The sequence below is a fragment of the Anopheles cruzii genome, chromosome X (assembly GCF_943734635.1).
Source record: "Anopheles cruzii chromosome X, idAnoCruzAS_RS32_06, whole genome shotgun sequence".
Classification (NCBI taxonomy): Eukaryota; Metazoa; Arthropoda; class Insecta; order Diptera; family Culicidae; genus Anopheles; species Anopheles cruzii.
In genome coordinates, this window is record NC_069143.1 from 2,828,140 (window position 1) to 2,852,363 (window position 24,224).

Sequence of the window (24,224 nt, forward strand, 5' to 3'; positions counted from 1 at the left end):
TTTGTTGCCTGCAGCAAAATGAACGAAAACTGTCCCAATCCAGAATTTCGAGCAGTTTCGAGCAGTTTCGAGCACTTTCGCGAAGTTGCTGGAAAAATGAGCGAAAGCTATTTTAACGTCCGCAAGTGCCCCGCGACAATTTGTTTCTTCGACTTCACGGTTGCGAGACTAACACAACAAACCGGGCCGGCGGGGGGCAACGATAACAGAATACTAGCAGTTGCGGGGGACACGGCCTACACTAGGGTAACAAGAGGGTAAATAAATTAAGCCCCATTAATCACCAGGCGGACCAGGCGGCGCACTAAAGGCGCAACAGAACCGGGGCGGAAAGAAGGCGCGTACCACCGCCGTGAGTGATGGACGAGAGTTTAGGAAGCTTTCAGCCAGTGGATTAGTGTGTGGCTTACACGCTCGCGAAGTTGGCCGCCTTTTTTCTGCCTTGCCGGCCTTCACGGGCGAGCTCAGGGCGCGAGCTAATGGGACGTCATGAACTAGCGCTGTGGCTGTGGTCAACTCCTACCAAGACCAAGCTCTTCGCATCCGGGTGATACTAATTGACCTCCTGTTCGCATCAAAGCCGAGAACCCTGGAGGCACCTCGGTGTCGATGCTGCGGCTTTGCAAATGCAAGCAACCTAGCAGCAAAGCAAGCAGCCTCACAGTGCAGGGATCTGATCACGGGTCAGATTAAAAATCACACCGTTCAGGCTTCTCCTCTCCATTCCGGAGTCAGTCCACTCCAGAAGCTCCAGAAGCTACTTACGTACAAGCTGACCAAAAAACCCCGCAGGGGACTCGGAAGCCTTAAACCGGGACCGGGTCCTGGTAACAGGTGACGTGCAGTCATGGCCCAGAGAACAAAGGCCCAGCGCACACACACACGCAGACGCAGCCCAAATTTGTGACCAAATTGGGGCCGAAAGGGATGTTTGCCGACCAATGTTTGCTCGTAACAATGATGACCATGTTGCCTTCCGGTGACGGAGCTGTGCCGAAGCGACGACGACGACGTGCCCGATTTGTCATCTGCCAGGGCTGCTCAAGCAATTCCGGACACACGGACACGGACACACACCAGAGAGAAGCATCCTTTGTTGTGTGCTGTTTCCAATTTTTCAGAGATTTCTGTCCGGAGCTCCAAGTCGGTCGTCAAGTCGTCCGACTCAGAAGTTCTCTCGCTCCTTCAGGCAAACCACCTTCAGGCACTGAAGTGAAGCATCACACGCCAAATCTCGGGCTCGGGTCCCGAAGCCAGCGGGACAGAACGGGCGCCTTGTGACGTCCTTTTCCAGGCGCGCGCTGGCCGCGGCAGTGCCACTCTCAGTGCACACTAATTAACCAATGGGCTGAGAGGCGATTGTTGTCTTGTTTCTGGGCGAGGTGTCCACACGGCGAGATAGTTCTCCAGCCAGCCAGCCATCTCAAGCATTTGTGCGCGAGGTGTGTGTGTGTGTGTGGCGTATGCAAAGTGAAAATTAAAGACAAAGTGAGCACAGTCGCCGGGAGCTGACGGAAGCCCTCACACAGAGCAGCGACCACAGAGAGCGCGAGAGAGAGAGAGAGAGAGCGAATGGAGCATGTGGAACTAGGTCAGCAGCATCCAACAGGGCTCCGAGGGCCATTTCAATCCGCCGACGGGAATGTGCGCCCGAGGGTTCCTTTATTACCCACCCGAGGACTACTGAAATCTCCTCAGTTCTGGGTCCCGCACCAGCTCCAGGGAAAAAGAAGCTGCTTTTGGGGACAGTTCATGTACCGCCATGTCTGACAGTAGCAGCCAAGCTGAGAAAATTGGTAACGAAGCAACGATACTGGGTCTTGGTGAGACACGCCAGGTTCGTTACCAGTTTCCCCCATCGCGATTAGAGTGTTTCGCGGTAACCCATCGCCTAGCATCCCCGGCACACGGGACCGGAACCGGCGATCGAACCGAACCCGAAACTCCCGAAATACCTGCCGGGTCTGCGGTTGGCTTTTTGGTCTCGATAATCTGCGTCGCCGTTTCGATAATCTGCGGATAATGTGGCCAGAATGTGTGCCGGGGTCGCCTAAAAAGCACACCAGATATTCCAGATGTTCGGTGTATGGGACACCCCCCAATAGGGTCTGAGTTTGGAAGCAAGTCCGATTAACAAGGGGCGATAACAATTACTGGGATGTTCAATAAGTTCGTATGGTCGGTAACAGAGAGCGCTGCTACGAGTCTGATATTTTTTTGTTATATTGGTACACTCTTCATATGAACGTATGTGAAGCCATTTAGTACCGACATGCCACAGTATTTTGTACAATGGAAAAAATCAAGTATCGTACAGTGATTTAATTTTTATTTTTGAAAGGTTTAAAAGAAAAGGAGTTTTATGAACGAGTGTTAAAAGTGTATAAGGACTCTTCGCCTTCAATTCGGGGGCTAAAAGGGGGGCTTTCTGAGTTTAAACGTGCTCGTAGTAGCCTTCAAGGCGATCCATGTAAAAACGTAAGAAACCATACACAACACCTGAAATCGTAGAAAAAATACAATATATCGTATTGGAAAATCATCGAATCACTGAAAGAGATTCAGCATAAGGCCTAGCCATCTCATTGAGCAGTATAAACAATATTTTGACGGAAGTATTGGGTTTAAGAAAGCTATTTGCAAAATGGGTACCGCATTCGCTAAAAACACATTCGAACGCATATTTCTTGACAACATATGAAGCGTTTTCGATAGGATAAAGTGGACTTTGTGCATCGACTCATCACTATGGATGAGATTCGGGTCTAACAATATGATCTTGAATCAAAACAAGAGGCTAAAGAGGGGTGTAAACCTGGTTCTTCGGCTCGGAAACAAGTTTTTGTCCAGAAATCGCCCAACAAGGTGTTAGCATCAGTGTTTTGCGATGCGAACGAAATTTTGTAAGCGGAACTGCTGAAAAGCTGATAAAACAAAAAATTTCTATTATTGTTGTTTATTGTTGTAACTGTTTAGACCAACTGAAGGAGAAAATTCGTGAAAAAAGACTCGGTTTGAAGAAGGAAAACATCTTCTTTCATCAGGGCATTAGTTAAAGTTCGAATTGTTGGGGTATTTTCTGTTAGAAATAGAGTAATTTCACCCCAGCTTGTAACAACCTTGGCATCTGTCAAACCGAGCGATATGAATAAACACACACCTGCACAGTCGGCTAACACCACTCGTTAGAACATTTAACATTTTCCGTATTCACTAGATTTGGCCCCTGGCGATTTCCATCTGTTTTCAGATCTAAAAAAATCGTGAGCGGAAAGCGTTTTTCAACAAGTTATGACGTCACAACAGCTACGAAAGCGTATTTTACAGGCATTCCAGTTTATCACTTCAGGGATGGAATTTATGAATTGGAGTCTCCTTGGAACAAGTGTATTGATGTTCAGAAAAGGCCATACTGAATAATAAATTGCATTTCAAACCAAACCATTTTTCTTATCGACCATACGAACTTATTAAACAGCCTAGTATATATTTTTGGAACCCCAACCTCGGGGACTCGCGGAGAACCGGATGCGCGACTGGAACGGTTTTGTATGTCATGTAATGTAATTAGAGATTGAAGATCTGGTTCACTGGTTGGCTGGCTTGGGTCGGGTGGCGTTATGAAAAGTTGGAAGTTGGTTGCCGAACCATGTCGAAGCGAGTTGGACCGCGGCCGCGAGTGCAGCGCGCCAGCTCATACAAGTAACTGCCATTGCCAAGTAGGCCACGGACCTCGCTGACTAATTCATTCGGTCGCTTCCGGTGAGCGAGTGCGGCAGCGCGCTTTTCCCGGGGCGGCTATCGATCGCCTTTGGGTCGCGTATGGCTATCCGATTCCTGGGGTCCAATGATTAAAACGCGCGAGCTCGGGCAAGGAGCTGCGGGCTGTGTGCATTTTACATACAGCCGCTCACTTATTCACACCGGCTTGGCGGACGAGTCCTTTCTTAGCGTTCGCCGGTCGAAAGCGTAAACACAGCGTGCCGGATTGAGGTGAATTGATTCCCTACACCGAACGGTATCTATCATTCATGGTGGTAGTATTGCCGGTGGTGGGTGCCATGTTCCGGACGAGGTCCGCCCGGTCCTGGCACAGTTCCGGCGATGAAAAATGAAAAGCGGAAGCGTTCAAGCACACCGGCGCGCCATATTAGGATCGAAATCGCCAAACCCAAACGTCCGCCAGGTTTAGGTCTTTCATATCAGGGCGTTAGGATATTGCATATATTACTCACGACACCACCCAGGGCAGATGGCGAAGGCGATGGCGAGATATGAAATCTATGCGAACGTATTCGCCACCACCCAACGGCTTAACCGTCGCCGTGGGCAACGTTTCGCGATGTCTTCTGGAAGCTTACGGTGAAGCCCATACTCACACCCGTACCTTCTCGCGTCTAATGGCCACACCAGGGAGCCCCATATTGGTACGGTTCAATATTACAGTTACAGCTCGGCAGAAAGCGGTCGATTCGGCCGGCTGTCCTGTGGGAAATTGGCTAGGGCTAGAGCGGAAGGCTGCGCGGTACGTACCACGTCGATGATCTGCATCAGCGTCAGGCCGAAGCTAAGCTGCAGCGGGTCCGACTCGTTGACGACGGGCCGCTCCAGCACGTTGTAGTTGTCCAGCAGATGGTGCAGCAAGCGCTTCTCGTGGTAGCCAGCGTCAATCACTGTTGCGGGAAGAAAGGAAGTACAAGGATTGTGTGTTAATGAATGCGGCAGCTCAAACTCCCCAAGGGGCAATCGATCGAATAACGAGCGCTTCCCTCCCGCTCCCAGTTCCCAGTTCCCAGTCGGAAGCCCATCGACGTCGATGCGTAGAAGGTCCGAACGTCAAACCGTCACGCCAGACGCGCGAAACAAACAAATCTCTATGGTGGAGCGATACCGGAAGTGATAAACCAAACACACACACACACATGTCTCGGCGTTGGAAGCAGAGGTAGCGAAGTCAGAAATCGACGACGACGACGAGAACATCCCTGCGTTGGCTGGGCGATTTTCTTGAAAGTGTGTATCGCACGAGGCGATGTGTGTTATTGTTTTGTGCGCTTCGTTTTTCAGAAAAAAACAGCCAAATATTCTCTCTCTCTCTCTCTCTCTGTCCCTTTCTCCCTGACCATTGACCTCTCTCTCTCTCTGTTTCTTTTTTTTTTCTCTGGTTGACGGTAGATTTGATTGATGAACGTAATTTCGACTCCACGTGCGAATGGAGAAGTTACGGACACACACACACAGTGCACGGTACGGAATGGTTCTTAATAAGTGAAATATGGCTTCGGGAAGGACCACTACCACTACTAATGCTGCTGCTGCTGCTGCTGCTGCTGCTGGTGCTGCTACGCTAAAATGTCATAACGTAATGGCGCTCGGCGCCCATCCTGAAGACCCCATCAATTTTCTTTTAGACGTCGTTAATTTTATTTATTGTTCCACACGGTGGCTCCCGCGGGGGGGGCGAGGGTGAACAGGAGGGGCACCGAAGGAACAGATGGAGGGCCAATATTATGGCACACTAATACCCGGGCGGGCGCGAGCGCGCGCCGTTTTACGGTCCAGGGCCTTTAGGAATTGATTTTTGCAACACGAAGCGAAGCCAGATGCAGATGGGCGCAGGTTGGGGGGCGGGGGTTGAGATACAGGTGAGAAAGGCCGGGACCTCCCCCGGGGGGGGGGGGGGGGGGGAGGAAAGATGGTGGGACCGGTGGGACCTGCCTCGGGTGATAAAATCCCAATTTATAGGAAACGGATGTTCCGCTCGCTGGCAGGCTGCTGCACCCGACGCCGACGGTCCTTGATGGGCGAAGGCTACCAAGGCGGTACGTGTAACGCTCACCGTGAAACAAAGGAAGCGACGGGCACTGGCCCGAAACACCCCGCCGCAGCCGGTGGTTGCTGTTTGCATGGCATTCAGCAACATCTCTGGTCCATGTTCTTGTATCACTAAGAAGCGGAAGTGAGGTTACAAAATTTGGCACTAAGTTGCCGATCGCTCCGATAACTAAATTGCCGGCCGCTCTGGTGTCTCATTCAGCATGAACTTTCCTCAATTTGACTAATTTCTGTTCCTATGTTAATGTGTTTTTCTTAATTTTTTAAACCATATTTAAAAAAAAACTATGTCAAATTTTAAACTAAAACAATGAATCGGATCGATCGGATTCAACTGGTTCCTTGAACGGCCCCAATAAAACCGAACACCGTTTGCATCAGCAACAGAAACCGATGTACTGGTTTTATCGAGGCCGGTCAAGGTAGCATGTTGAGGAACGGTAATAGATTTTCATCAAGATTTTATTCTTATTAATCGATACATAGAGTCTCTACATACAGTGGATGGTGGAAAGAAGTTTAGTTTAAGAACACAAAATATTTTAGGAAATACGAGGATGAAAAATTGGCTTAATGATGATTTAGACCCCATATAGCAGAAAATTTCAACTCCTTATAGTGATAGTTGAGTCATACCAAAAGTTCATCACTTCAAAGCAGTTTTTCTCACACAAAGGGATGTTTCTAGGCATGCCAATAGTAAAATACCGTTCATTTTTCGAATTGGTCTTGGTTAGGTGCGGAATTTTCCAGAAAAAAGCCAGATTTGTCTACATTCCATAGGCTACGTCGAATAACATGTTCAAAAGAGAGTTCTTTACTTCCTGTTTTTCGTTTTTGGTCAATATTTTAGGCAGATCGAAAATGGTTTTTTGGAAGAGATATTCAGTATGTACACGTGTGTACGTTTATCAACTCGATTTAGTGTTGATTTCTTACGCCCAACAGCTTCAATATGATGAATATGTCCTTCATTTTCGTACAGCTTGATTATTGCTGCCGATTGCTTGCTCGATTTTGTCGAAAATTCGTGCAATATCCCTGTTAGTTAGTTTACCACAAATACTCAAATTAATAACTAATTTACGGTCTTCATCGGTTAACCTGCGATTTTTAGAGGGTTCTGCCATATTACAAGCTCAGAAACAGTAAGATGTCTTGTGCATTATTCACCGTGCGATTCTCAGCTCTAATATTGCGTTTTGAATACGAAAACATGTATCAATCTAATATTCAACGTCTCGAAAGAGTCGTTCAAAAAGAAGATGTACTCATAATTCCACATATTATGCAAATGTTTAGGAGCTAAACCAGGATCTGACAGTCCTCGATTGTTTGGGGCAGTAGCAAAGTTTTGAGTCACAAGTCAGCACGAAGTTGAATAAAGATTCAGTTCAGTTCAGCTTAGGTGCAATTATAGATGACAGGCGCCTTCTTCAAGGGTTCTAGTTTCCCGGTTTTATTGTACCCTTTTTTCATCGAAATAGTTGAATCGTATCCGTAGAGTCCACCACGTTGACCACGGTGCAGCGGTTAGCATTCATTTGGCGAGCTAGCCGAATTGGCTGACTTTGAAACCTTCGGTTTGGTTTCCGAAACGTCATTTCCAACGCTGCGTGTTTGCTTGCCTCGCCCCGTGACAAGGCCCGTGACAAGGCCCGTGACACCCCGTGGTCAATGGCTGCGTAGGCGGAAAATGATACGTGGAGCCGACTCGGGACCGCGGAAGTTGCGGACCGCCGGCGGCCAGAACAGAAGGGACCGCCGATTCCGACTCCGGGTTACCCGGTTACATCCCGTCGAGTTGAGTGTCGAGGGGTCGGAAAGTTGGAAAAATAAATTCGAGGAAAGCGAACTAGAAACAACACAACACATGGCCCATGGCCCATGGCCCGTGATCTCACCACCCACCGGATGGGGATGGCCGGCCACCGGAAGTCACATCTTGAGGCCAATTATAGAGCAAACAGCTCTGTTTGATTATCCTTCGAGCGATAGCGGAACTCCCATCCCCCCCCCCCCACCCCCCTCGTGAGTGGGTTTCGCGTTTGTGTGTGCGTGTGGGATGGGATGGGCCCGGAAATCAACATATTTGCGAACGCGCCCTAGCCCTAGCGGTTAGGCAAGGCGGGGTCGGTCGGGTGGCGTGGGTCGGCTGCTGGGCGCAGGGAGCCAAGCCCTTTTGCGTATCGATTTCCCAGTGGGTGGACTTTATTTTATTTATTTATTTATTTATTTATTTTACTCCGCAACGGATACGGATACTCGGGTCGCTTTCTGGGCCGGGCCGAGCCACCGTATCGTGCCCGTATCGCTAGCCCTCACTGCCACTGGGTGGGTTGGGGTGTATTTCAGGGCTGGGCAGGTCCCCCCGGCCGATGTGTAACGCCTTCAAACGAAACGGACCATGCGCCTCCATCGGAAAGCCACGCGAGACCAGGCGCCTCCATCGAGGACATTTCGGTGGGTTCGGAATTTAAGACGAGCATTTAAACTTTCCCACGAATGTTCGTGGTAACTTCTCGCCCTCCTACACCCCCTATCTCTCTCCCTCTCGTTACCTGCATGTGTGTGTGTCATGTGTCACGGTCGCTCGGAAGGCTTCTCATTTTTCTCTGCCCGGCTACCGGGGAGCAATACATCATCCGCCCGCTACATATGGTCCAGGCCGCCCGGAATGGCGTCCCCTGGCGTGTGTAAAGCTAGCGCTGGAGCTACCTGAGCCAGCTAAGCGTCGCTGAGCCCCAGTCGCTCTGATGGTGCCGTCTCCGGTGTCGTTTAAAAGTTGAAAATAGTTCGCCAATTGGAGCGCCCCCAGCGCAAAACGGTCCGTCTTCTGCTTCCGTCTGGCGCCTCCTGCGTTAGTAATAGCGCCGAGCAGAGATCCTTGAAACTGGTCAAGATGGGATGCTGTCGGAAGTTTGCCAAAACCCCCCAACAGCATTTGCCAGGGGTTGCCAAGTTGCTGAGTCGGTTCTTGGTCGGCTTGCTCGCGTTTGTCGTGTGGCCAACGACCCGCCCCGTAGCCAGCCAGCCAGCCAGCTACCCCCCGCACGAGCGACCAATTCCAAGACGAAATCAAAACGGTGTGGGGGGGGGTGTGGTGTGGGTGGCCGGCGAGTCGACGGGAAAGCGAACTTTAATGGCTCCCGGTACTCTCAAAGCACCCGGCGCCTTCGTAAAGCACCCGGCGCCCCCATTCTGCCCGCGGGGAGCGGGAGCGTGCAATTTGAAAACGATGACACACCGTGGGCCGGTGAGGGGTGGCCCCCGGGGGGGAGGGTGCTGCTGGACCGAAGTGATGCATAAAACATAAAAGAGCCACTTAGCATTCAGCGCGCCTGACTGACGGTTTTCAGCCGCATACTTATGAGCAAGCGAGAGAGAGAGAGAGTGAGAGTAAGAGTGCGAGAGAGAACGTGAAGAGATTGCTGGTGGGTGGTGCGGGAGGCCCGCGGGGGGGTGGTATTACACATTCCACCACACAAACGCCGCTGGGAAAACGCCGTTGAACCGATTCTGGGGCCAGGGAGCCAGCAGCTCCTGATTTCGGACATTTCGCCGCCCCCGACGTCCTGCGGTCGAGCGATCCTAGTGTTCTAGGCAGCCCACAATGCGGCCGTTGATAAGGAAGTTTGAAGTGGCGGCCTGTCACCGGTCGTTCCGGGGGTCCCGGGACTCGTAAGGATGCGTTCGGCCGCATCCGATGCGAGATTGCAACCGACAGCCAGCGACGGGGCTTGCAAATGAACAGCGCGGGCGCACTCGGAGGAGGCGACTCCTGCAACACAGAGAGAGAGAGAGAGAGAGAGACAGAGAGAGACACAGGCAGAGTGACAGCCCGCAGTCGTTGGGCTCGTTAGATCGAAAACGAGTCCCCAAGCCGCGACACGGCCAGCCAGGCGGGATGAACGACCTTGTTTCGTGTGCCCGGCTGTGTGTGTGTGTGTGCCGGCGGGATGAGTGCAGCCTGTGAGTGCACATTATGTGCAGTGCATATCGGGCACCTCATCATCATTCACCACCACCACCACCACCATCACCATCTCCATCGGATTCGTCGGAGTCGCATGGCCGATAAAGAGCGTCGCGCAGTTATCTCAACCTCAACCAGCCTCAGCCAGTGACGCGAAATTCAAACAGTGAGACAGAGAGAGAGAGAGAGTGGGAGTACGGGGGAAATGCAAGGCGGTAAGCTGGCGATAAACGCACACACTCACTCACACCGCAAGACACTCACTCTCGTGGCACATAGGCATATTCGTGGCCCTGCCTGCCACCGTCGCGGTTTTACAACAGTGACACACACACACACACACAGACAAGACGGAGCGGGTGGTATGGTGGTGTCCTTTTGAAACAAATATAAGGTTGGGGAAATAGTCATGGACGTTTTTCACGATAGATGCCTTTCTGCGGTCGATATCTGGTGGAGTATCGATCGTACAGTTTCAAGTTTAGGTTCCTTTTTGAAGCTTATGCTTTAATCCTTACAAACTGCTTTCACTGTTTATTGTTTGTTTCATTCGTTTGTCCCGTACAGGGTGTAAACAATGGAGGTCAACGAAAAGAAAATTCGCCACATTTTACACTTTTTGTCTGATAAGGGCGAAAATTCAAGCTGGCTCGCTGAAATTTTGCAAGATGTTTATGCTGCCGATACCCGAACAGCTAGCTATGTGCAATTTTGATTTCGTTGACCCATTTCCGTTTTTTTTGTTATGTTAAAGATGCACCTCGCCCAGGCAGACCCGTCGTCGAAAATGTCGATAAAATCACAGAAATAATCAAAGTTGATTGGCATGCTAGCAACTGGCAACTATCAAATAGTTTTAAGCCATTTGCACAAAGTTGGAATCACAAAGAAGCTCGATGTTTCGGAGCCACACCAATTAACACTAAAAAACGTGATGGATCGAACTTCTTTTTGCGTTCCTTTTGGCCAAACGAAATGAAATCGACTCATTTCTTAAACGGATGGGTATTGGGAGTTAGAAATGGGATACATACGACAATACTGTCGGAAAATGATCATGGCCTACGCGTGGTGAAGCAGCTTACACGGTTGCCAAACCAGGACTCACGGTCAGGAAGGTTCTACTGGGTATATGGTGGGACTTGAAAGGAATAGTTTATTATGAATTATTTTGTGGTCGAACACTAAATTCGTATCTCTACTATCACTAGTGACGAAACAGCCAGAATCGACAAAAAGAAAAGGTTTTGTGTTCCATCAGGACAACAAAATGTCACACACGTCTTTAGTGACTCGCCAGAAAGTCCTCGAGCTTGGTTGGAATGTTTTAATGCATCCGCCGTTTATTCCGGACCTTGCACCAAACGACTGACACCTTTTTCGAGCAATACAAAATTTCTTGAGTGATGAAAGGATTGTGAAAAATATTGTTCGAGTTTTTCGCCAATAACGAACAAGAATTCTACAAGAAAGGCAGGTTGAAGATACTTTTAGAAAGGCAACAAATTTTCCAACAAAATGGTGCCTGTTTGACGCAAATCGGACCATTGAAAACCTGTCAAAATATAGTTGTGAAATTGACGCCCAAAACGTTGATTACTTTTTCCCCAACCTTATATAAAAAATAACACACGCACACAAACACACACATGCCCACACATTATCGCTAGAAAGTAGGTGGGGGATGGCGGGTGGTTAGGGCACACCAGCGGTGGCGGATGCAGGGGAAGTATAACAGTTTTTTTCCTCCCTATTATGCTCCTTTCTGTTTGGGAGTCTCACTCCTTCCCCGAGCCATTGAGCCTCACTCACCACACCCCGCCCCCCCTACCGGATGGCGGCGCCTAGCCTAGCCACGGCCTGCCGCAAATGAATGAACCAACCAAGCCACAGCATCCAAAACAACGGCGCACGGCACGGCCAGACACAGGGCGGTTCATGGACTCATCCCCTCATCCTCGGCAATCGCGCTTGAAAGTCGACCCCAAAAATGGAGTGAGTGTGACACAACGACGACGACGACGAGCAGGGAGCGAGCGTGAGCGAGGGGGAGGTGTGTGGCGACTGGTTGGAAGGAGGGAGATCCGATGCGAACGGGTAGAGATATGCAGCAGAAAGTCGGAAAGATAAAAAGCGCTCGCTAAGCTTCGCGCTGTGTGTGTGTGTGTATCAGCGCGAGAGAGACAGAGAAAGAGAGACAGTGTGTGTGTGTGTGTGAGAGAGAGAGAGAGAGAGCGAGAAAGAACAGTCGATAGAATGGTCCAGAAATAAGGATCTGGATCTGCAGCGCGCGTTCCGTTTGCAACATTTGCCATTGTCGCGCCACCATCCCCTGCGTGCCCCTCCGGCGGTATCCGTTCCGAAAAGTATTTTGTGGTTTTTGTGGCCCACACACACACACACACACTCTGTTACGGGCAGAATGGAGGGCCAGAATGGTGTGTGTGTGTGTGTCTTGGCAGCGCGCACCGATCTCTTGCGGTCAGGTCCTGGCGCGCGACGTGAGTTACAGCCTCAGCGGTGCATGCGGGGAGCGGGGAGTGGGGGTGGGTAGCGGGAATTAGTAGACAACGACGGGATTCGATGGTGTCGCTCTCGCTCTGGCCCTCTGCCTTTCAGGAAACTGTCTGCAGCACAGCAAAGTGCTTCAGCGCTACCCCGGCGAAGGGACGCCAAGACCGGGACCGGGACCGGGAACGGGGATCCTGGCACGCCCCCACCCCCCAGGCGGGGGCCTTTGACTGTTTAACCTTCGGCTCCAACGCTGTCGCAGCGTTCCTTGGGGCGGACCAAACTCAATCGCCGGGCAGATCGCCATATTGGGCATCCGTTCGTTTCCGGCCAACCTGCCCGCCCCCTTCCGCTTTCGTGCATTGTTTATCAGCGCAGCAAGGCAATCCGCTCATTAAGGTCCGGATGGCCACACAGTCGGCCACACCGATCACCGTGGTGCCCGCGGAAGAGGGACCGGATTCAATATCCGGTGTCCGGAGCGGACACCGGAAGGCGAGGGCTGTTCCAAAAGTAGTAAGACATTTGCATTTCCGCGGGCTACGTCTGTTCGATTTTCGATTTGTTTTTGGCGTTAGGTTGCTAGACATGTCAGTGACGTATGGTGAGAAGGTCGGCCATTTTGAGTAATCTGTCAATTTTTGACAGCCGTTTTGCTTGGACAAGATTTGGCTCATCGTAGATTTTTCTCTATTCCTATAAATTGATGGCAAAGAATCTTTATCAAATATTGTGTGAAAAACGAAATTAAGAGCGCAAACGCATTCAAAATGTTGACTATGACTTATGGCAAAGCTATTAAGACCAGAAGCAGTGCTTATCGGAGGTTCAAATTTGATTCAGAGGGCCGAGAAGATGTGAACGTCGAAAAGCCAAGTTTGGTAGAATGTAAACAGTTTTGCTTACAGTTTTTTTCGATTGCAGGGTCGTGGTGCAACATGAGTCCGTTGTCAAAAGATAGAACGGTCAATAAAGAATATTTCCTGCAAGTTATGCGCAGTTCACCTGAAGGAATCCATCACAAATGCTCGGATTTATGGGAAACCCATAATTGGCTGTCGCGCTCCTGTTAACACCTCGTGGTTTCTGCATGATTTTTTGGCCAAAACAACACACTAATAATGCCAAAGCTATCTGGCGTATTATCTAGATCTGGCGCCCTGTGACTTTTTATTGTTCCAGAAACTGAAGGAGGCATTGAAAGGACAACGCTACGATACGATTTAGGAGGTGAAGGCGGCATCGCCGATGAACCAAAACACGTCCAAGCAAAACGGCTGTCAAAAATTGACGGATTACTCAAAATGGCCGAACTTTTCACCAAGAGTCACTGACATGTGTAGCAACCTAACGCCACAAAAAATCGAAAATTGGATAAAAGAGGCACGCAGAAATTCAAATGTTCTACTACTTTTTTAACAGGACAGGACTTCGGAACAACTATTAAGACATGGAATTAAGTCATGCGAATTTTATTCGACAATTGTAGCCTAACTACAGCAAATACAACATATGACTACTCGAATTCGCATGCATGGTGATGTGTGGTCGAGCTTATCACGGCTTTCATCAGATTCTGGTCGCTTGATGAGCAACGCTTGCTTCGAACGGTATTAATTGTTCTCGGAAGCGTTGTCCATCTAAAACTAGGTTCTAAAAGCTCATAGTACACCACACCTTTCGTATCCCACCATATGCACAACATAACCTATGAACAGGGAATATTTCGCTTTGGTCGCGATGGACGTGATTCATCCAGGCGCACGCACCCAAGCCCTTTTTGCATTTAGGATTCTCGTCATCATAAACATCCAATAAAATACGATGACTGAACTGGATGTCGATGAGTGATGAACTACTCGCAAGGTAAACACACTTTGCCAGGAACAAAACTCGGCCGTTTTCGGGTGCTTAATAAAGGTGTTGTTTTCCAATTTCACCAGAAATCCTTTTGCTGCGCTAGATGCGCGTAATAACAGTAGCTGTCGCTGTCGCGCTGTAGCTGTATTTCATAAAACAAATTTTGGGTTTTGCCATTTCACTCCTTCGCCGACAACGACGACCTGGGTCACCCTGTCCGGACCGGTATCGGGCCGCAAGGGGCCAGCTTGGTCGTGGACGGGAAGGGACACCGGGCGAACAAAGCGATCGAAAATTCAATCGACCAGCCCGAGGCCGGCTGTCCAGCCGGATGCCTATAATTAATTCACACTCATGACCTACTTGTTTCTACCGTCCTACGGAAATCTCCGTTGGACCGGACTGAGGCCCCCCCTCTTTCTCTCCCCTCCGTCTCTCTCACGCCACTTGGGCGATCACGATTCTGATCGAAACGGGGGCGATGGGACTGGACTCTGCAACCTGCATCGTATCCCGTCACTCGGAGCCGAAATCGGTCGACGATCGATAGCAGCCAACCTGGGCGCTGATCAGGACCCAGCTCAGCTGATCGGACACCTCCAACACACGACCCTCAGGTTTGTTGCCCCGAAAACACTGGACACTAGACGCGGGTCCATCGTCCCGACAGAAGCCCGACACGACACGGTCTTAAACGCAACGCAGTCATTGACGTGTCTAAGTGGCGAGGATTTCTCGCCCAAAGCAGCACACCCACCGTTCACGGTCAGAGGTCAGAGGCAGACCGGAAGCAGACGGGCCCCGGCCCGGCCGGGGGGGTGCAGGCGTCGAGTGCAATTGAATTTGAATAAGTGATGGGCCGGCTGGCAAGGGCTGGGCTGGCAAATTGGTGCTCGTCATCCTATTAAGGCCACTTATGGCTCCCGCACACACCCCCTCCCCGGGGGGGGTAGGCACCTCCGCACCTCCCAACACCTGGGATGGGGCTGGCTGGCTGGCTGGGTGAGCAAATCTCGACAAGAGCCCGAAAGTTAATAATTCATGACTGGCGCGGAAACTGGTGCGCGCGCTCGCGCACCAAGAGAGAAGGACAGGCTGAGAGAGAGAGAGAGAGAGAGAGAGAGGACGAGTGGGAAACACGGGACGGACTGGAGGAGTGTTACCACCACCACCACCACCACCACTAGCGTCCACCTGGCACGGTTTTCTTTTGGTGTCCTTTTGGAGGCGACGTGAGCGCAATAATGGCCCTCAATTAACAACGCTCCTGCTCCTGGTGGACGGGAAGGGGTTGTGGGAGGGGGAGAGGGAGGGGGAATCACGTCGAGTGCCAATCGTCGGTGGCTGCTCATCGGCAGTCCCGTCTCCCCGTCCCGGCCCCGCCCCGAGCTACTTGAGCTTTCCACTCAAGGCGGGCGGACCCCGCTGGTCTGGAAAAAGGCGAATCAGGGGCCAGATCCTGGTGGCCCTGATCCTGGTCCTGAGGTGGCAAACTCACCTGGCAGTAGTGTGGCAGCAATTCCTAGAAGCAGTGGCAGCAGCAGCGGCCGCATCGAGCACACCATCAGCGCGGCGGGCGTCGTCGTCGGCCCATCAACGGAGGCAGTGGAGGCGCCTGGTGCCTGGTGACAGCGGCGCCTCCAGCCACCGCCAGCGGCCGCTAGGAGCGTCGTGACGAGGAGTGTGCTGGCGGCCGCAACCACCAGGGCCACCGGGGCCACGGTGGCCGCGAAGATGGCGGGCGATCGCAGTGCCACGTGGCGGCCCACTTCGGCCGCCGTGGTCCGCGTCATGGTGCAGGCGCGGGCTGGGGCCGCCAGGGCCGTCGCAGCCGCCGCCGCCCGGGCCGTTTGCGCCCCCAGCAGGACCGCCAGCACGAGCAGGCACACGCACACGGCACGCACAGTGTCCATCATCGCTACGGCGAGGAAGCCGGCCTAGTGCCGCATGGGCCTGTGCCGTTCGCTGCACGCGCCCGTTGGTGCGGTGCGGTGCGGGTGCGGGTGCGGGTGCAGTGTTGTCACAAACCACCGTCGTCGTCGCCGTCACCGTCGTCACCGTCGTCACCGGTTTGTTTGGGATTTTTTTTTTTTTTGTGGCGGGTTTTTTTGTAGAATAGGGGGAAAGATAGAAAGATAGGTCCGTAGATAGGTGTCGCGGGTTCGCTTACTTCACTACCAAGACGGGGGTTAGGAGCAAGGGGCGTGGAGCGGGCAGGGTGGAGTGGGTTTTTTGAGTGTATACGAGTGACTTGGTTGGTTGTTTAAAATACGTTTTCGCGGTTAAAAAATCACGCTTTTAATCACGCTACAGATAATGGCGGGGATGGCGGCTGCTGGCGGCTAGCGGCGGCGGTGAAGGTCCGGCGGGGAGCACCCTTGGGGGGGGGACGTTGATCCTCAGCTTAGCGTGCGCGCGCGTCCGATGCACTTTTCCGCCGTTCCGCCGTTCGTACTCCGGGCCTCGTGGTGGGTGGTTGGTTGTCCTTTCCGGCTCCTTGCCAGGCCCGGATCGTCCTTTGCGTCCTACGCCAACCGTTCGTCCGGCCCCCGAGGCACCCGGGCGACCACTCCTGTCCCTCTTGCGTTTTCTACTTTCTTGTCCCCTTTCGCCCTTTGCTTCCTTCGGTTGGTTGTTATCGGTTATCCTGTTGTTTGTTTATTGTTCGGTTTTAGCTACAACCCCTACAGCCCCGCACGATGGGTGGCCGTTTAGAGGGGGTGTAGGGGAGGGGTGGGGGGGTGTCGTTTAGTCGTTGTTATGCTTTTGCTTTTGGACCCGACGCGTGTCCTTTTACAGGTCTTTTTGCTTTATGCGGGGCAGAGTGCGTATGCTTTTCTGTTTAGCTGGGGGGAGGGGGTTGTTATCCTTTTACGTTTGCTACCCGCGGCCGCGGCGCTTGCGCGGTACGATTAAGCGCACAGGATTTTTCCCGGCGCGTACCGGTGGCTTGCCGAACGCCGTCAGCCCTCGCTTTACTGTTGTTGCGGTGGTTGATGTTGTTGCTGTTGCTGTTGCTGGCTCGTGCGCTCCGTTCGCTCGTTCGCCGTTCCGTGTCCTTGCGCCCGTTGTGGTTTCCTTCCCTTTTTTTTGGTGGAGATGCGTTTTAATGTTTAACCTTTGTTTAGCTCGTTTTGTGTTTTGGGTTTTTTTCGGGTTTTGTTATTTTTTATGGAATGTTTGTTTATGCATTGCGGGAGTTACGGGGGCAGGGCGGGGCGGGAGGTTGGCTATCCTTCGCCCCCCGACTTTACCTGTGTGTCTTTGTGGTTGTGCGTTTTTTTTTTTTTTGGTTTGTTTCGCTTTTTATCGGTATCGGTATCGGTTTTAAACAGACGTTTGTCTTTAGCTTTAGTTGTTACGGCGCCTCTTGACGCGCGTTTGCGTGTGTGCAGTTGTCTGTGGTCGAGGTGGTTGGGCGGGCGGGGTGGAGTGGGGTGTTTAGTAGTTTGCGGGGGGCGGGGGTGGTGTTTTTTTGGCTGCTGCTCGCGCGCTCGTGTGCCCAACGGTGGAGCACGTTACGGGCGCAGGATGTGTCGCAGGAGACAGAGTGAGAGACAGAGCGACAGAGAGAGAGAGAGAGAAACGTGTTCACTTTACTTCCTGCAGTCGCGTGTGGTCGCGGCCGCCGCAGGCCATCGGTCCATCGGCGCATCGGGTGCTTCGCGCGCCGCCCCCTACCGCCATGCCGCGTTCCGAACCGCGCACGGCGCCGACTACGATGACGGCGACGACGACGACGACCGTTGTTAGCCGGTTAGCCACGCGGTGTGCTCCGGTCCGGCCACGTGGCCAGGTCCTGAACGCGCGCGCACACACACCCACCCACACAAACACACACACACAGACACCGGTGTCCGGGGTGTTCCGTTCAGGTCTCCGGGTCCGGGTGGCGGCCTCCTCGAGGGCTCGATTGGTAGGGCCCGGGTCCGGCAATGTGGAGCAGTGGAACCTCTCCTTCTACTCCTCTTCCTCCACTTCTTTTCCGCTCGCTCGCCCTCTTTCGTTCACTGGCGCACACACACGCACGGGCACACGCGAACACACTGAGGCTGCTTGCTCTCTGGGGCTGATTGGATGGAAAGGGGCAGACACGGAAATCATTAGGTAAACACACACACACGGCGGGGCCGTGGACCGACCCTCCGAAGTCCTGCCGGGAGGTTCATAGAACCCGGTCCACACACGCACACACACGCACGCACACAAACACGCTTTTCATTAACGGCCGAAGGGGCAGCGCCACGTGGCATCGGTGGACGCGGCGCTGGAGGTTGATCGAACGGATGGTGGTTTGGAGATACCCCAGGGGAAGGGGGGAGAGGGGGCACCACTTCACCAGATGTGTGCCCACACTCCGTTTCGCCCTTCGCCCCTCCGGGGTTGTTGATTGTTGACTTTGGTCGCCAGGATGTGCCGGATGCGGATGTTGGGGGGGGGGGGGGCCCCGGTGCACACGCGAGCTTCCTCCCATCCCATCCGTCCGATGTTGCTTCCGCGAGTGCACGAGAGCCGCACTTGGGTGGAGCGTGCCACGTGAGCCACAGGAAAAAGGGGGATGCAACGCCTGATGGAAGGCAACAAAGCGATGCGATGCGCCTAGAGGTAGGCCACACCGGTGCACCCCTTTCGGAGATTGGGCCCCCTACCCCCCTCCCCCCCCCCTAACGGTCTCCCAAGCCTTCCCCCCCCCCCCCCCCCCCCCCCTCCCCACACTGTGACGAACTCTTGTCGAAAACCGATGGCCATGCAACTTGCACGTTGCATACTTGCAGGCGCACCGTTTTGGGCGGCTGCGAAAACGTACAGGCCTCTGCCCGGCGGAGAGGGGCGGTAGAGGGGGCGATGCGTAGGCAAGGGTGCACTAAGACGCGCGCGGCTCACTCGAAAGGAGTCTGCCGCGGCGAATCGGCGAACACAGCTCTCTTCCCCGCTAGCTTCTGCACACCACACACTTCTGCACCACACCAATACCCTGCGGTACACCCGTGTCATGTGTGTGTGTGTGTGTGTCTGGTGACGATCGTGTGTGTTGTGTTCCGTGTGCCTGTGTGTGTGTGTCTGTGTGCGAATAGGGGGTTCTTTGTTGTGTGGATCCCTCATCACCACCCGCGTGTCCTTTTCACCTGTTCTTTTCACCACCACCACCACCACCACCACAACACACAACACTCTCCGTCTTTGGTAACGCCGTCAGCGCCGTGTGCGGTGCGGTATTGTTGTGGAAGGATGCATGGGGCACGCACGCACTCTGCACGCACGTCCGACTGCAGTCAGTGCCGCGCCGCGATGCGTTGTGTGCGTGACTGTGTGTCTGACTGTGTGTGTGTGTGTGACTGAGTGTTCTTGTGTTTCCGGCCTCCTTGTGCTGCCTGTGTACTTCTGACTCTACGTATAAATGCGTGTGTGTGTATGTGTTTTTGTATGCGTGTCTCTGTGTGTGTGTACGTGTATGTGTGTGTGTGTGTGTGTGTGTGTGTGTGTGTACCCGAGGCCGTCGTCGGTGCGCCGAGGACCACTCCAGCGGAAAAACCCGTTCGGAAGGATCGAAAGGCTACGATTAACTGACTCCGACATCGATGGCGCGGCGGTGACCGCGCGCTGCATCGAGATGTCGGCCGCGGGTCCTCGGGTCGGCCGGATGCTGTGGATTGGCGTGCGAGTGTGCAAGCGGGAGGTCGTATCAAAACACCCGAAACACCGAACGATTCTGCGGCTCCTCGGCAGCCGAACGACAGCCGAGCAGCGCCGTAGTCCGGCGAGTGCGCACCCAACACGGTAACGCGTAACGCTGCGTTACGATGCGTAACGGGCCCCCCCAAATGCTGCACCGAAGGGCCAGGCCGGGCCGGGCGATGGTGGTGACGCCGATGACTACGACGCGGCGCTGCTGATGACGGTCTCGATGACGACATAACCATGCACGACACACCGCTGTGACGGAGGCGGGTGGGAAGGGTGACACGGTGGGGAGCCAATCGATAATCCGCTAGAGGACGGGTCGTGTCGGGTGGCAAAGGTGGCGAAGGGGGGTACCCAAAACGATGACGTACCGATGGGACCGTCGCATCGCTGGCGCTTTGGTGCGCCTAAAAGTAGGCAATCGGCACCGCTAGTGTTGGTGCGGAAATTCGGCAAAGAAACAGGGAGACCAGCGGGCGGGTTCGACAAAAAACGCAAAGACGCAAAAACCAATACTGGTAATGGTTTGCTGGCTCTGCGGAGTTGAATGAATGCCGTGCCGTGACCACGTGAGCGTCGAAAAGCGCTCTTCGCGCCCCGAGATGCGGGAACTCCGGCGGTCCACATCCGGCGTGTCCCGAGAGCGCAAGGCACGTCCCGACGCCCGACGAGCACGACGCCCGAACCGGGCACGATTGCACGAACCATGGTTTTAGCACAACTCGTAGTGCAGTAGCGTAGACGGTGCGGCGTTTAGTACAACGCGGCTGAACGCGGCCGACGACGACGACGACGAGGACGAAAGTGTTGCAAGGATACGAAGCACGGACCGTGCACGGACCCCCGGAACCCGGAACCAGCACGGACAAAGCAATGCATTCTGTATGCAGCTAGGGTGGTGGTAGGGTGGTTCATAAACTTTTTTTCCGGGTTCGGATGATTTTCAAATTTCGTACAGGTTTGCGTTGAAGACTCAGAGACGACTTGGAAAATACGTTTTTTCTGATATTTGCCAATTTTCTGCAAGATGTCGTATTTCGTCAGATGTCAAAGTGTTTACTACAGGGTGGTCCATATCAGATTTTTTTCTTTTATTTGGTTATAAAATAAAAACGGCTTAATTTTTTTCGAGGGTTGTACATTTATTCAAAAAGGTTCATTCATTAAATTTTTTAATGTAAAACAATTTCGGTATAATATTCACCACGGTCGGCTTAGCCGTCGACCTATTTTTGGGTACATTTTCGACTGTCTGTTGTCCTATCTCGGCTATAGCCATTTGAGTTTAGGTATTGAGGTCGGGTGTGGGTTTTCCGAACCCCAAAAACAACAATTCTGCTAATCAACATTGCCACCGAGGTGGAAATAAGCTTAAATTGAACGTGCTTTTCGAATATCGTACCTTTTGAGTTGAAGACCTGCCACTTTGGAAATGAGTTTCCCAATTTTCTGCAACCGAAATTGTACTTTATACAGGGTGTTCCATCACCATCCAACTATTTAAATGTTGAATAACTACGTTATTTTTCAGTCGATTTTAACAAATGAACAAGATTTATTTGGAGCATAAAATGCCGTTTGTTAACAATTCACCCAGCAATATCGTTCCCATCCACCCATCCACCCAATACAATATCGTTCAAATGACTGCCACCGTAAATTGATCCATGACTAAGACGGCATAGACTGAAGTTTCAGATTGTGGCTAATTTGTCAAAATCGACTGACAAATAGCGGAGTTATTTAACATATAAATAGTTGGATCGTAATGGAACACTCGTGGGCACAAATGCAATGAATGAACCTTTCGAATAAATGCTCAACCATCGAACAAATTTAAGCGCGTTTAACGCGTTTTTATATTTTTTTTATTTTAAAGCGTTTTTATTTTATAACCAAATGAAAAAAATATCTTATATGGACCACCCTGTAAATGCTTACAATTTCCAGAATGGACGTTTTAAAACTTTCAAGTAATCGATAGATTTTAAATCTAAACACTTGAATGGGCCACCCTATAATTATGTATAACCTTACAGCAGCGCTGCTGTGCAATGAGCCCCAGCTGTGCTCGACGGACTATGGATCCGGATGGAGTTTAGCCTAAGCCGATCCTGCGTTGAGCGCTTCCTGCGTGAGATAACGTTTTCCTGACCGGCCCCGAACTCGGTGAATACCCGCTGAGTTCTTTCGACAGTAGCGATGGGCTTAGGTTCTGGCTTAGGCATACGGCTTTGTACGTCCGGTTCGGGTTTCTACGACTTCATTTCAATTACAACCATTTCCGTTGCCTCCACTTCCGCCTGGTATCCGATCCGTCAGTACGCCACGCCGACAATTTCGCCGCCAATGCGTTTCTCAAGCGCTTCCTTGTGCAGCATCACGCCCTGCTTCGTGTGCATGACCAGGTAGCCCGTCTCTATCGGCAGCAGCTCCGAGGCCCACCACTGCACCTCATACCGGGGACACCGCTGAGGTACCGCCAGGGGCTGAAACCAGAGCGCGTGCAGTGCGACCGTGGCCCTGATCCGACTGTCCTCCACGCTGATGGCCATTATCAGGCGCTCCATTTGAAGTTTGTGCAGCAACGCTAGGTAAGTGCGATTGTGAGCGACGGAAAGTCGCCCGTCGGTGCGCTTGGCCCGCTGCAGCTCGTTCAGGAGCATACACATTCGCACTTTGGCCATCATCTGTGAGCCTTCGCCGGGGGAATCTTCACGATTCTTCCCAGTCGTACCGCGTCGATCAGGATACTTGAAGGAGTATGGGCTGGGCTTGTGTGTGTGTGTGGAAGAGACGATGGAACGGAAACGCATTTATGATTTTGGGTCTCTCGAACGATATTATCTGACGACCATGGTACCCTGCACTAAGTCGGCAGACGGCTCAGACGAAGCTAGGGCTGAAACAAGCCAACCGCACTGGTGCCTAACTCTTCGTCTTACTCCACACTCGACACAATCGATCCCTACAAACACTACAGGGCAGGCAAACTGACGAATAGTAACTAGCCCCACACTCTGGATTGATACAACCGTGTACTGTAGTTTGTGACAGGACGTCTGCTAAGTCCGACGGTTAATAGCGAAATGAGGACGAAACTGGTAAAAGCTCGATTTTATGCTGATGCGAACCTACCTGGCGTATTTATACCCCGCTCCGCCCACCACGGTTTACAAGATTGCACTTATAAGTACTGTCCTGTGGGCCTGAATGGGCCGGTCCAGGACTGCGTAAAAATTCCCGGGCACGGTGTTATCGCGCACGCCTTACCGAAAGAAGAAAAAAACGGTCATCAATAAATTTATCTCCTTACAAAGTGCGAAGTGACCGAACCGAAGGCATCCTGTTTGTGTCATTCCACCCAGCTACATCTGTGCCTGCATCGGTAAGTACCTCATTCAATGTGGCCACGATCTAAGCCATAGTCTGGAGCTGCGGTCGCTGTTTCGCTATTATCTGCTTCAAAAACGGACGCTGGGGAGGGTCGCGGGTCTTCACTTCACACGAATCGGAACATTCTGTCACCGGCACCGGCTGAGCGGGCGAAGGAAGAAACGCCAACAATGTTGTCCCGCCACAAGCCTATTTCCGAATGCCAGTTTTTGTATTTATTTCAAAGCCAGCTTATCTCCCTGGTTTCGACCGCCGTGAAGTAATGAAGTAATTCCGGAGGAATTGGAAATTATGTTTTTCGTGCCATTTTCTGAGAACCTAAAATTTGACCCGATTCGACAACTAATCAACAACATTCGAATGAATTTTGAAAACATTCGAAAAAATCCGAAGTTTGATTTGAGGGGAGCAGGAGCCACTGGTAGGTAGCACCAGTGATTTGCATGCAATATTGCACACAACATTTGATTGCCAAAACTTGTACGCAATATTACATGCAATGTTGTGTGAAAGATTTGCTTTTCAAAACTTGTACACATTGTTGCGTGCAATATTGTATGGCATGTTGATTGCGAAGCTTGCATGGGAAAATTGCGTCATAATATTGCATGGTACAGCGAAACAATATTTTCGGCATTATTTCAGTATTATTGCTTGCAAAATATTTTGTTACAATTTTCCGGTGCATGGTTCGTGTACAAGTTCTATACAAAAGATTGCACACAACATTGCATGTAACTTTGCATTAAACTTACAAAACTTGCGTGCTCGATGCTTCTTGGCAACTGGGAAGAGAAAAAAAATCCATGGCTGGGGAATCGAATGGCGTTTTTGTTATACCATGTTTTACTTAGTGATTTCACGGGAAACGCGGTCAGCCAATTTTCAGCCATTCTTGAGTTATAAATAGTGTAACTAGTATGACTTTCTTTTAGACTAAAACAAAATAATTTGTAACATCAAA

The 24,224-nt window shown here is 51.8% G+C and overlaps 1 protein-coding gene across 1 annotated transcript in view; it reads right to left on the reverse strand.

Moving 5' to 3' along the window:
- Positions 1-16,098, reverse strand: part of LOC128277307 (neuronal acetylcholine receptor subunit alpha-7) — a 55,006-nt gene extending 38,908 nt beyond the window's left edge. The window contains exons 1-2 of the mRNA XM_053015755.1: positions 15,681-16,098; positions 4,534-4,775 (exon numbers count right to left, since the gene is read on the reverse strand). Coding sequence (XP_052871715.1) covers positions 4,534-4,775; positions 15,681-16,098 — 660 coding nt within the window. The remainder of the gene's footprint in view (positions 1-4,533; positions 4,776-15,680) is intronic.
- Positions 16,099-24,224: the final 8,126 nt, after the last annotated feature.